A 13,376-nucleotide genomic window follows, 5' to 3' on the forward strand; every position below is an offset into this window, starting at 1 on the left:
TACAAGTTCTTCTCACTTCAGCTTCTATCAGCTGCATCAGCCGCACTGTCCCCTCATCTCTCAGCCCCTCTCTTCCCCAAGGAGGCTTCCATGTGAACTTTTTTTTTTTCTCCTTTTCTCACCACCCTTATCTTTCCTCCACAAAAGCAGAATATTTCTATTTGGTTTCAAAGAGTTAGCCTATACAGTTTGCAAGCACCTACACTTCATTCCTCTCCTTCCAGCTACTGTTTCCAAGCCCACTACCTCCACAGCAGCCACCATAGCCTTCCCTCCACAGCGGGAAGCAGCCACCTGGACTTCAGGCAGCCCTGAATGAAAACCTCTAATACCAGCAATTCTGCAAAAAATTTGTTTAAGAGACTAAGTCAGGCCTGCTACACTGGAATGACACAGCACTGAATTCACAGAGACTTAAAAAAACACGATACACCCCATTCACCTCTGTCATTCCAAACACAACGGATCAAGAGACTTTCATTTCAGAAAAGTCCTCAAGATGTTACATACAAAGGACAAACAAAGGTGGTGGTGGAACCCAAAACAAAAGCAAAATGCATCTATACCTCCAGCGGACTTTGTTTTCTAAGCAACCTTTGGAATTTTGGCCTATTGTTCTCTGCAGGGCACAACAGAGCATTCAGCAAGTGGTTTCTATTTTTAGGACGTCTGGGAATGTTTTGCTTTAGTCTTTTTCGCTCTGTGGGATCACAGTGCCATCTATTGGAAAAAAGCTATAAAGAGCAGACATTCATCGGCTGTTTACTATTTGCAAAGACTGTAAGTATTTATTACTTTGATTTCATAACAATTAGGTAGGCCGAGTCCTTATGACTTGAATAAAATATTAGGTAGGCCAATCCTTTGATAGGAATTTTTTAGGATATGCAACCCTTAATATTAGGGAAAGTTACAAACTTTTATATTTAAAGTAACTTAATTTAAGCAAACACTTCAGAACCTCACAATCACAACTGTACTAACATGCCAGAGACAAGAGCTGCCACTCATAGAAATAAGCATCAGGACGATCTAGCCTGCACAAGCCTTTCCTTTTTAATCCTACACCTGCCATTGCAGTGGGACTCCTTGTTTGAGCAGGATCATACAGGGATAAACACAAACCCTGCTCCCTAGCCTGATCGTTATTAGTCCTCCAAGATCAGGCAAGAGCTACATCTTTGAAAATTCTCCTTCCATCAATAAGCAGCACACATCAAGCTTTCCTATACCTATATGCAGGCCTTCTTTCTTTCTATAGCCAGTGGGAACTCAAAGCAGGCAGAATAAGCCTGTAGAACACTCATAGTCCATACTCAACATTTAACAAAATACAACACAAATTTTAAGAAGCAAGACCTTTTTATAACGAATTCTGGAAGAATTTCAGAGTTTGGGAGATCCAAGCCTGCAAGCATGCCACCCACATCAGGCAAAGTAACAGAGACACAGAGGCCAAAAGAGGCAGGCCCCTAGATAAGCCAGGCAGAGTGGAAGACTCACCATGGGGAAGTCTTTCCTCCTGAATGCACTTCCAGGAGCATCCAGGGCCCATAAAAGCCCCTCGCCAGGTGACAGCAGGCTGAGACCAGGGCTCCCCTGGCTACCACCTACAAGGGCAGTGATGAACGCTGGGCAGTGGCTCAGGGAAGGAGCACAAGCTCTGGCAGTTGGCTTCCAAAAGGAAAATAAGGCACAGGTGAACCACATTACTATTTGGGGAAGAGGAGGAAGACGGAAGTAGGGATTACCTCTCCCGAGATCACAGTGCAGCTGGCACTTTGCATCCCTCACACACAGGTGTTTTCCAAATATATCACGTGGCTACACTAAAGATATAGAAAATAAGCTAGTGCTTACATGCAGACATTGGGAACTCTCCCATAATAGTGTGAAGGTGTCTTTATGCCCACATATACCAGTATACATAAATATATACATGTTTCTATACATAAGCTGCTGCCAAGTAGCATTAGAGAATCAGAACCAAAAAGCCTAATAAAAAGACAACTTAGCATAATAAAAAGATGCTTTCTTCTCAGAAGCCTGTAAGACACCCAATTTTCAGGAAAAAGTTGCAAATGCAAGCAACAGGCTGGGGCCCTCCTCATTTCACCTCATGAGAGCTGCTGCGGCCAAGCTGGAGCCCAGCTCAGCACCGCACAACAAGAGGCTCTTCACACGCCCTGGAGAAACCCTGCCCAGGTCCGAGTCTCATCCCTTCCCAGGGGCACACGGCTCGCCTCCTCTGCCTCCCCATGGCAGCCCCCAGGGAAGGGAATGAGGTGGAATCCCTGACCTCACCCCAGCAGGACACCCTTCCCACCCGGGATCTGCATGCCCTCCCCGGTGCCAGCCCCGCTGCAGCACTGCCATGGGCTGGGTGGGAAGAGAGCCCCCACTGCCAGCCCACAGCCGGCTGCACCAGGGCTCACCTCACCTCACAGCCCTGCCTCCTGCAGGAAGGCCTCGTGCTTTGGCAGCCGTTCATTTTATGTTGTAAATAGCCATTAGATAAATAACATTCTCATTTTACTGGGATTTCCAGTAAATCCACGTAAATTGTCCTGATTTAGCATGATTTTCAGTGTGAAATGCCCAGCTTGGTATATGTTGCCCTTTGGGTGTCAGGGACAGGTGTTTGCTCATCAGGAGGGGCAGAAACGCAAACAAGCGTCACCTCAAGTAGAAATTTTTGTTTCTTTTTACTTTTATTTCCAGAGTCAAGACAAAAATCAGTAAAAGCCTAGGTAAAGGCTAAAGGGGATGAAGGAGATCTTGTGGAGAAGGTCACAGCACTGTATGCTCCCACTGCACATCCTGGCTGCTCTCTGGCACCACAGAGGAACGTCACAAAACAGCTGTGGAGGCAACAACATCTGCTTCATGCACCCTAAATGCGGCAAAAATTGTACAATCACTCGCCCAGTATGCCAGAGCAAGAGCTCAAATGTCAAACTAGCAGTTCCTCCTTGGCGAGAGGGTGCAGTAGCTGCTGCCTGTTCCTGGAGACACACCGTGGAAGGGAAAGGAAGTAGCGTTGTCCCCACTGTTTCTTAAGAGGTCTCTGTCCAAGAAATGGAATCCCTCTCCCTCTTCTGAGGATTTGTGGTTTGGGGTTTTTTTCCCCAGTTACACAAAAGGAGCATTTTTATTTTTTAATATTCCCAGTACTTGTGCAAATACTTCTCTGTACTGTCTGTACTCCGCAGCACTGGGACACGGCTATCTCGGCATGAAGATGAAAACATGAAACTAACCGCAAGTAAAAGATTAATTTTATTCACTCTTTGATACGTCATAGATCTCTCTTGTTGACTTACACTTCCTCATACCAGTATGGTACCTGCTTCAGGGATTACCACACTGGCACTGAAAGCAGTGAAGTTAATGCAAAATTCAGAGGGGACAAAGTGGTAACCAGAAGACAGAAGAAGGGATAATGAAAAACCTTAAAGTGGCACTTCAGGGAGTTAATGCCTGCAGTACAGATAAAGGGCTGATTTGGGCAATAGAGGCACCTCTGGCTGCATGACCTTGGGGGCCTCATTGAACTTTCTGGTAGGAGTTGCACTGTGAAAGCAGCAGACTGGATGCAGAGGGCACTTCACAAGATCTAGGCCTTAACATCCAGGAAGTGTCCTGCAACCTTCTCCATTAGGGAGCTGCCCTTTTCTTATGGCCCTGCTGCCTTTCTAAAGTGGTGAAACCAGAAATTATTTTCCTTCCTGCTACAGTGTGTTCATTTGTAAAGCATTACCAAGGTGATGAGCAGTTACAAAGACTGTCACCACCAAAGGAGGCAAAATGGAGGAATGGAGTCACCACTCGGTTGTGGGGATCACACCAGTCAAGTGTTTACTTGCAGTCCATACGGAATAGGGTATAAAATAACCTTTATTTCCTGCAAGTTCTCACTCACAAGCAGCTCTGAGGAGGAACACCTTTGTCACCGTGCAGGGACAGGGTGCTGTGAAACCTGCCCCCCCCCTCGAGCGGGGACAAGTCCCTGTAGGCACACACACCCCCCCACGGGGCAATGAGGCACCGGCGCTCCCGGTGCGACCCGCGGCAGCCACTTCCCGGCCGCGGGGTGCCCCTCTCCAGGGGGCCCACGCTGCCGCCACGGCTGCATAATTTATCGCGGCACTTTTGTCCTCCTCCCTCCGGAGCGCCGTCAAGTCCCAAAAAAAGCGCGTTTTCTCTCCCAAAAAGCTGTGTGCTCCAGGTGAGGCTCGAACTCACAACCTCGGCATTGCTCGGCTTTGTACTGCTGTATAAGTACCGCGCGCTAACCGATTGCGCCACTGGAGCCCTGACACCAACTCCTCCCGAACGGTTTATCAAGGGCTCGCGCGGCCCCGGCGGGGGAAGGGCAGCGAAACCCCGTTCGCACCCCGCGCTGAGCGGCGGCCCAGGGCCGACCCGGTTCCCTGCCCGGGCCACGCTACCCCGGTAGCGGTGCGGGAAGGGCAGGAGGGAGCTGGTGGGTGCTGCACCACTCGGGGAGGGCGGCGCCCGCGAGCAAGGGAAGGAAGCGAGCGACGGCGGCGGCGGGGCCCGCACAAAGCTCTCCCGCCCGGGCCTCCCCGCTGGGCGGGCAGGCAGGCGGCCGTGGGGGCGGCGGGAGAGGCCGGCCCCCTCCGCCGGCGGGCGGGCGGGGCTGCGGGCGGGGCGGGGCGGCGGCGGCGGCAGGTGACGGGCGGCTGCGGCGCGGCCTGACCGCCCCCAGCAGAGCTGGCCGCCGCCAGCGGGAGCGGCCTGCGCAGTTCCGTGCTCCGGGGACGAGACAGACGGAGCCGGGCCGCGGATCGTGTGGGACCGAACCTCATGACGGCCTTCGGTGAAAGGCGTTGGCCGCTGGGTCAGTGAAGTTCAGCCTCACGCTCATGGGCAGCCGTGGGGAGATGATGCGCCTTCGGTCGTGCTCAGAACCAGGCCGCAGGGAAGAGTGACCGGTTACTGCCTGGGAACTAAATGTTTATGTCTGTAGCGCTGCCGCTGTGTGCAGCACAGGGGATGCCTGGCACTCTGAAAACAAGCATTTGTTCAACACTACATGTGTGGTGTTAAAGTATACCTCTAGCATGGGTTTATTCTGCAGTCAGATCTGTCCCATCCTATGTGGCAAGAAGATAGTAAACATAATTGTCATCAGATTTTTTTAACCCAACCGTGACTCCACTACCTCTTTTTCCCCATGATCCCCATGGTAAATGAGCTGACACTTTCTGAATGGCGAGGAGGTGCTTCTCACTTGCCAAGAAAGTTGTTCTGCTGTTGGTACTCTTACTGTCGACATTACCTAAAATATATTTCATTGGTGTACACCATTGACAGGTGAAGTAGCATGCAATTGCTGTATGTGACCCTTGATGAAGGTGGCTGGCATGGATAAGAAGAGAATTGGCAGTTCATTTCTTAAGAGAAATTTTCCATTATCACATAGGTATATGTATGGCATACCAGAAAATGGCAGCAGCTTTCATTACCCTTAACAGTGCATCATTATGCTAACAAAATATTATGTACCACATAAAGAGTGCTGTGGGGCGAAACAAAAAATAATAGTATGGAGACTGTAGTTAAAGCATATGACCCAGTGTTAATATTCAGCTTGTGTTTTTTTGTTAACATACTTTTCTTGCTGGACATAAGCTTGTGAATCTAAGTCTCTAATAGGTCTGGTGATGGAGGAAAGTAGAAGAATAGAGTGTTGTCCTAAATGCAGTTTTTTCCACTAATGCTTTTTTCTTGTACCCTCAATGCAAAAAAAAGAATTGTTTTCATGTAGCAGTTTTGTGCTTTAGTACTCTTGCACTTCTCTGGCAACAAAAGGTTACACATTGAGTCCTTACCTTTGCATAGAGAGAAGGATCAGAGCCAAAAGGGAGAACAGAAACCCCAGGTGCTGGAACAGGCTTTGATGGATGTGAAGAGCCATCGTGAAGCAGACTAGCCAATAAAATCGAGGCCCTAATCAGTTCTTGAGGTGTATGAGATGTAGTTATTTGCTTGGGTCTCACAGAGACTGCAACGCTGGTTCTTTTCTTTGCCTCTCCAATACGCTTCACAGAAGTAGGGTTTCATAGCCTTTCACGCCATGCAGATAATTTCGTAGCCCCACCATTATATGCATGAAGAGGCAATTAACTTCATTTTTCAACTGCTGATTTTCAGAAGGTTGCAGAAAATGCTACCCTGTGATAATAGACTTAGTCTTGTATTAGTGGTAAATTTTGTAAGTGAACTTTGTTTCCTGCCTGTGTAGGTTTGAAAACTGTCAGGTTTTCATACCTCATTCCAGCCACAAAATGGATTTATGAGCCTGCAACTGAGAGAGTTTTCTCTGCAGGTAATAGTACCTTGTATTCTGCCTGGTGGAAAAAAGTGGAGACTAGGGATTAGAGTAGTGGTTGTGGACAAAAGCCCTGCCGTTAAAACTGGCACTTCAAAACTCTGATGAACAAGGATTGGCTCAATCAATTCCTGGATCTGTTTTTTCCTGCTGTGACTCTGGAGATTCTCTTGGCTTTCGTGCCCAACAAATGGAGTCATGCTCTGTACTGCAAGTTACTAATGATTAGGTAGAGCAAGGCCATGATCATTAACTAAAAAGTTTTCACTTCTCCAGTCCTGCCAGTCTAGGTCATAATCCCCTAAGTGAAAGTGCATTTTAAATAGAAGATCTCTTTCCTTCACAGCTAAATACAGAACTGCCAACAGCCTGCAGAACAAAAACTACCAAAATGTATGTGTCTGTATGTCCAAAAACAGGCCTTAGGAGTTTTCTGTGTGGTGGAGTCTCAACACACCTGTTCTGTTGGTAGAAATTTCATGTGCTAAATAAATAATGTGGTGGTGGTGTTTTGTAATTGAAATAATAACTACTTCGGGTTTATTTCACAGGAAATTACTGCTGGTCCCATTGTGATTGTATTAATACAGTGGAACTGTAATCCACGTGTGGATTTTTTTATCCCAAAATGAATGGATTTTTTTCCTGTTTTATAAATTACTTAATAAGTTTAAACTAAACTGCAAAGAAGTGATAGAGATGAAGGTAAAACAGAGTCACAAATACTTGATAAATGCATAGTATTAGTTCAAACTCACACTCCATTGCTTTCTTCTGATGGAAAATTACAATCGTACAAGTTAAAGAACCCCCAGTTTTGTACTGCTCATTATGCTAAATCTTCAGTCCCATAGCTGCACTGCTCATATGTGCAAGCCATGGAGAGTGTACTACTCACTTTTAACTGGATCATTTTACCCATTACACATTCACCTACCAAGCACAGCATAGATTAAAAGTGGAAGACTAAGATATGTCAAGAGCAAAGTGCTAAGGTACTGTAATGTCTTGAGATTTTTTTTGTTTACCCATCCATTTCATGTGTTTGGAGTCTGAAAAAATGTTTATAGACTTCTTTCTTTAAACCAACGGGGGTGGCAAGGAACAGAGTGAGCAGTCCTGTAGCAACTGTGTAGATGTTGAACAGAAACTTGTGAGGGAATAAAGTCTAATAAAGATCTGGAAAGTCTGTTTCTTCTCAGTTTCTTGTTTGCCTGACAATTTGATGGCAATATGCTGCAATTTCCCAAAGGGCATGACAGAATCAGGGTCAGCTCTCCCACAAGCCATGCTATAACATTGGCAGAGTGGATCAAATTAAAATGAGCATTTATGGACAGCTGCTCTTGGTCTTACAAATGCAGGAGACATCTGTAATTTGGCTGTTTGGCAGGAGAAGATCCCAGTATTTTCAAAAAAATGTACATACCTCAAACATTCAGCCTCAGAATGTTGAAGGGAGGTTTCTATATTAGACTTGGAAGGGGTGAATGCACTAGCCTTGCCTATTTTTCTGACTCCATGTAACAAGTCATTTTTGTAGAAAGGTAACGTACACATCCAGCTGATGCAGTAAAGAGAATTAAGAAACCCCCGGTGGGCAAAACCCAGTCTCCAATAAAAATACATATTTTAAACACACTAGTCAATTATTAGCCAAGCTGCTGGAGCATTAGTACTCTCTACGAAGTAACCTTTGGCTGATGGACCTGTCCCCTTTGACACTAAAGCCTGAAGACACCTCTTGTACCAGCCAATCCCCTGAGCACTGGGGTTATAATCACAGGCAGTTTGCTCACAGAAGAAGCACTCTACAAATTTTAATATCTCAGGCAAAAGTTTCATAGCTGTTGGGCCCATGGAGCTTCTTGTGAATGTAAGAAAATGGATAGAAGAAAACAAAACTGCCTTTTTGCCACCCGTTTGCAATAAGCTTATGTAAGTAAATGAAGAATTTTTTTTTTTTTTTACCAAGTTAATAGATATACAAATATGAGTAGTTATTAGAGGGAGCTGCAACAATGCATACATGGTAAAGATTATAAGGAACTGTAGTTCTTCTCAGACTGCAACCAGAATGCTGTTCCAAAAAACAGAAAGTGAGTGAAATCTGATTTGCAGTAACTCATCAGAAGCTGCAAAGATCAGTTTGAATACAAGATACTTGCCTCAACTCAAACTCTCTTGTAGGCAGTGAGAAATTAAGAGAATCTGTGTCGGGGTCTGTATCAACAAACTCCTAGAAATCAGAGGAGATGGCATCACATCCACATATAAAACCAAATTACAACCTGAAGTAGCTCAAGCTGCTAAGAATCATTCCAACATCACAGAGGAGCCAAAGCCGCAGGAGAAATCAAAACCAGAAGGATATATCACTGAAAATCAAGGAGAAAGGAAGGGCAGGGGCACGTGAGGAGAAGGTTTCCAGGGCATTTCCAGAGCTGTCAAGGCAGGAGGGCAGGGAGGCTGAAGAGGCAGTTTACAGCCATTTACAGTATTCTGAATGAGACAGCTAATATAAAAAAAAAGTGTAGGTGTTAATGCAGTTGTTATGTACGCCATACATATTCTCTGTGTCAAAGCTCGTGAACAAATTCCAATGTAAATTATCCAATGTGTGGCACCTTCTAGTCAAAATATTAACAAGGATTTCTTTTGTCAGTGAAGCTGAGGACAAAATATTCTTTCTAAAACTCTGTATGCAGAAAGCTTTCATTAGAAGGTATTCTCCCTAAGGAGTGATATAGATTCTGGTTTTATAAAGAAATTAAAAAGCATTTTCTTCATTTTAATTAAAAAACCCTCTTTCTTTACAATTTTAATCATTAAAGTAAAAAAAATATACCTCTTGCCCTACCCTTAAGTGCTCTCTCTAATGAAAAGCTGAATGGGCAGTAAGGTATCAGTGATACTAATTTCCATTCACTGGTGCAAGGGTTACTTTTCAAAGCAATGGTTACAAGACAAAGAAAAGGTAAAGAGTACATCCTTATTGCCATGTCTGTGTTGAAACTACAGCTGGATGTAGAACTGAAAAATTCTGAAACTTGAATCATTACAAGTGTTTCCGTTTCTTTCATTTCCAGAATGGATTTAGGAAGCATTTTATAAAGCATATTCATTTCTGAAGCTTATCAATAATAATGGGAAAATTTTAGTATTTTACGTTGTTATGATCCAGTTTAAACCCAGAAAAGCAAAGAAAGCCAAGTCTCTGTGCATAAACCGGAAAGAACTTAGAAGGTTCAAAATATTCCCAGAAACAAGATTAAAACCAAACGAGGTTAGATATTGATGCCAAAAAATTGATATATTTTATTTAATAGTAAAAGAGGCAAAGAGAAGGAAAGAGAAAAGAAAGAAAGAAATGGAGAAAAGAAGTGTGCGTGGGGGTGGGGGAACAGGGAGAGGTGACAGGGGTTAGGTGGGAGCATGTCACCCATCCGAGGGTCCCAACGAGGTCTCGTTGCTCTCCTCCATCTGCTCTGCTGGTGGTGAGGGTCCCTTGTCGCCACCGTGGCCACACTGCCACACGCCCAAGAGTGCAGAACTCCGTGGATTAATATACACTTTAGGCCAGGTGGGAATGCCCACGTGTCTCCCCTTGCAGGGGCCAGCTTGACACTGTCCCTTGCAACACTGAGGGTCTGTTGCATCATCTCTGGGGCTCTGGTGCAGGGTCTGCTTTGAGGGGGGCTCCTGTGATGGGCCGTGTCACCCCTTCTGCTGTGGATAAGCTTCCCCCCCCACCCCCCCCAGTGAGGACCCCTCAGCTGGGCTCCTCTGCACAGTGGAGGACGGGCAGTCACTGCACCTCTGACCAGAGACTTTTCCCAGATACCCAGAGCCTCTCCTCCCTCCACCCCTTGGTGCGAGGGTCTGTGTGAGCCTGGCAGCTGATAGCCCTGGGGCTGTGGTCCTCATCTTGGAGGTGTTAAGCCTGTGCTCAGTGAATGTCCCCAGCCCTGAGTTGTTACTTTATCTTATCTTCATCAGCGAGCGGTGTCAGGCCTCAGGGCCCCATTCAGGGTGTGGTAGTCTTCTCTGCAGCTTTTGGAATAAAGTTTTAAAAGTCCTTGAAGAAAATGTTTAAGTCATAAGCTATAATATTTCAGTCTCTGACATTCGTTTATGGAATATTCATGTGGTTTTTTCCTCATCAGTAGGATGAACCTTTTTTGTTATTACTGCACTGTTCTGTACTGCTTACCAGTAGTTCTGTGTAAACCTTGAGTAAATCTGGAATGTGATATCTATCAGAGATCGTCCCCATAAACATTTTAAGAAGTTACAGTGAAACAAGAAACATTTCTTGTGATAAAAATGGCATAGTTAAAAAAACCGCAATTTTTCCAACATGGCGTTAGCCTATGTAGAATAAGAGTAAAACCATCTACTGCATGGATTTTGAGTCTCCCATCACCCGCTCCTGGTGCTACCTAAATGCTTTCAAGAATTTCCAAAATGTTTTAGGTGATTTTCCAAGAAGCAACTAATGTATTTTCAAATTTTTTTCAAAGGCTTGATCCTTTACATGCTGAATAGAGATGTATAAGGCAATCTTCTCACTGTGTCCTACTGCCTCATTGGAAGGCAACCACCTCAAAACATTTAAGTAACTTAAAGCCTTTGTTTCAAGGGAGAATTAACAGTTAGAAACTAGGTCTCACAGCAAGTCAGTAGGGCTTTTGGTATCTAAAGTTACTACAGCTTTCAAGCTTTTATAACCTTGTGTTCCATACATTTGAGAGGATCAAATTTTTTAAATACCTATTTGGGATTTCAACACAGAACCTCAATTCCTGAATTACTGCCAGAGTTTTACCAAAGTAAGAAAACGATACATCTAATTAAATTCCACCTCTGACATTGTATTTTGATGACACTATCTTGGTAGTTTAAATGCTTTTTAATCTCAACAATGAGCAATTAGTGCAAAATCAAGCCCCTTAACATAGCTGATTTTTAAAGGTACTTCTAAAGCTTTTCTTCTGAGTTCAGAATATGATGCTTACCAAAAGGACACCTAAGTGGGGTCATGGACCATCTGATTCTTTGTAGTCTTATGTTTTTAAAGGGTTACCTGCTGGTACCATTTTCTTTATGTGGATAAGAAGAGAAATGTAAGAGTATAGAAAACTTAATAGTCCATTGGTTAGCTCCTCATTCTAACAATAGTACAGTCAAGTAAGTTTCTCATCCCTGGAACCTTTACAGTACTCTAACTGCATTTTGGTAGTCTTAACTGAAACTGCTTTTATTTATGATATTTCTCCTTAACTTAATGCAACTATATTAACCAGATAACTTTATTTAGCAAGATGGACAAACTTACCTATTGGAGTTCCTGCTCATATTTCATAGCTGGAATCTTTTGATGGTGTCAGTATATATCTGTTAGTGATTGAATGATTAACCCATAGCCTGTTTATTATATAGAGCCAAGGCAAATCTATGAGATAACATAATTAATCATAGATTTGCCAAATAAAGAAGTTAAGCAGTAATTGTTTTAAAGCAGTATTTCACTTTTACTTAGTGAACTAATAACAAAACTGAATGTTTATATAGAAAACTTAACCCATCTTAATAGGTAGACTACAAGATACCCACAGATTGCCTCTCTTGTTTTATTCTTCAGGGTTGATTTTCATTTATTTCATTAATTATTAGCTGTACTGCTACTGTTTGGGTCATCATGCCCTTCTTTAGTAGAAGTGTTCATTAATGCAGAAATACTGCAGTGTGCTGTTGAAAATGAATATTAAATCTGCATGGTACAAAGAATTCAGATTTCGGTTCATTATTTTATGATACAGTTATGAAGCCCAGTGCTGTAAAATATTCAGCTTCCTACAGAGAAAACAGTAAATTCTAATTCTTTAGTTTTATTTAACCAACTAATTTGTCACTGTTACTTGCTATGTCTGCTTTACTAGTCCCCACTTTGTTGGTCATTATAATTTAAATACTCTTTAAAGAAAAAATTGTAATGGTAGCAGATTGAATACGTACATGCAACCACTCAGAACAGCCTCTCTCAATTAAGGCTTACAGGCTTCTGACACAGGGACACGTTGTTATTCCCTGTGTTTCAGGGGATCATGGCCCTGCTGGTTCCATGTTACTGCCCAGAACCACCTCATTGCGAAGCAGAGGTTAACATACCTCAGTTCACTTGTCAAACAGCATAAGAACAAATTTTGATTCACAGCTAACAGGCCTGATTTTGAGGTTTTTTTTTTTTTGCAAAGGAAAACCTGCTACCTTTTTATTAGTGTAAGTGGACTGGTAGTAATTGGGGTGTTAGCTATTCCTTGTGATAGCTGAGAGAAATGCTCATTGGGGCTCTTAAGAGGGGTAGGGTTAAGAAATGGCCTGCAATCTCCTTTTCTGAAATAGCCACAACCACAATGAAACCATTATAATGTTATTCCAGCTTAGCAAAGCCAGTATAAGCAGAACAGAAATTAGCTGGCAATTCCTACCTTCAGTATCTCTGGCAATTCTACCAGTGTGGGGGGAAAAAAAGTATGTTTTTACCTTTATTAACTTTTAAGAGTTTTACCTTTACATAATCAGCTCAGGTTGAAAAGCCATTTTCCTAGTTCCTGTCTCTCAGGTAACATTCCTTATCTTTTCAGTTCAAAGCTCTTTCCACGGTTGGCAGCTATTGTTGTCCCCTTTTCATAGCTGGAGGCATTGAAACACCAGGAGGGAGGCAGTTGGCCTCAGGTCACCCAACAGGACAGTGCCAGAGCAGAGAGATGCATCCAAGGTCTTAGGAGTTCTTGTACTGGATGTTGCTTTTCACTCAACATGGTTTCATTGACTCACTGTCCTAATAGAATTTAAAAAAAAATAAAATAAAATAAAATAAATGGCATCATGAATAGCGATATCTTTAAACTGTCACTTTCTTTTCTAGGCATCGCTATCAATTAAATGTGATGTTTGTTGGAGGGCCAAATGAAAGGAAGGATTATCATATTGAAGAAGGAGAAGAGGTAATCAA

General features: G+C 43.6%; 1 protein-coding gene and 1 non-coding gene across 2 annotated transcripts in view; one reads left to right on the top strand and one right to left on the bottom strand.

The window, feature by feature from the left end:
- Nucleotides 1-4,220: 4,220 nt before the first annotated feature.
- On the bottom strand, nucleotides 4,221-4,314 carry TRNAI-UAU. The gene is made up of 2 exons: nucleotides 4,277-4,314; nucleotides 4,221-4,256 (listed from the first exon to the last, which is right to left on the bottom strand). It is a non-coding gene; the product is annotated as a tRNA-Ile (tRNA).
- Nucleotides 4,315-8,096: 3,782 nt separating this feature from the next.
- Nucleotides 8,097-13,376, top strand: part of HAAO (3-hydroxyanthranilate 3,4-dioxygenase) — a 35,392-nt gene continuing 30,112 nt past the window's right edge. Inside the window, exons 1-2 of the mRNA XM_048299808.1 lie at nucleotides 8,097-8,296; nucleotides 13,290-13,368. Of these exons, the coding sequence (XP_048155765.1) occupies nucleotides 8,217-8,296; nucleotides 13,290-13,368 (159 nt within the window). The 5' untranslated portion in view covers nucleotides 8,097-8,216. The remainder of the gene's footprint in view (nucleotides 8,297-13,289; nucleotides 13,369-13,376) is intronic.

The sequence above is a fragment of the Corvus hawaiiensis genome, chromosome 3 (assembly GCF_020740725.1).
Source record: "Corvus hawaiiensis isolate bCorHaw1 chromosome 3, bCorHaw1.pri.cur, whole genome shotgun sequence".
Taxonomy (NCBI): Eukaryota; Metazoa; Chordata; class Aves; order Passeriformes; family Corvidae; genus Corvus; species Corvus hawaiiensis.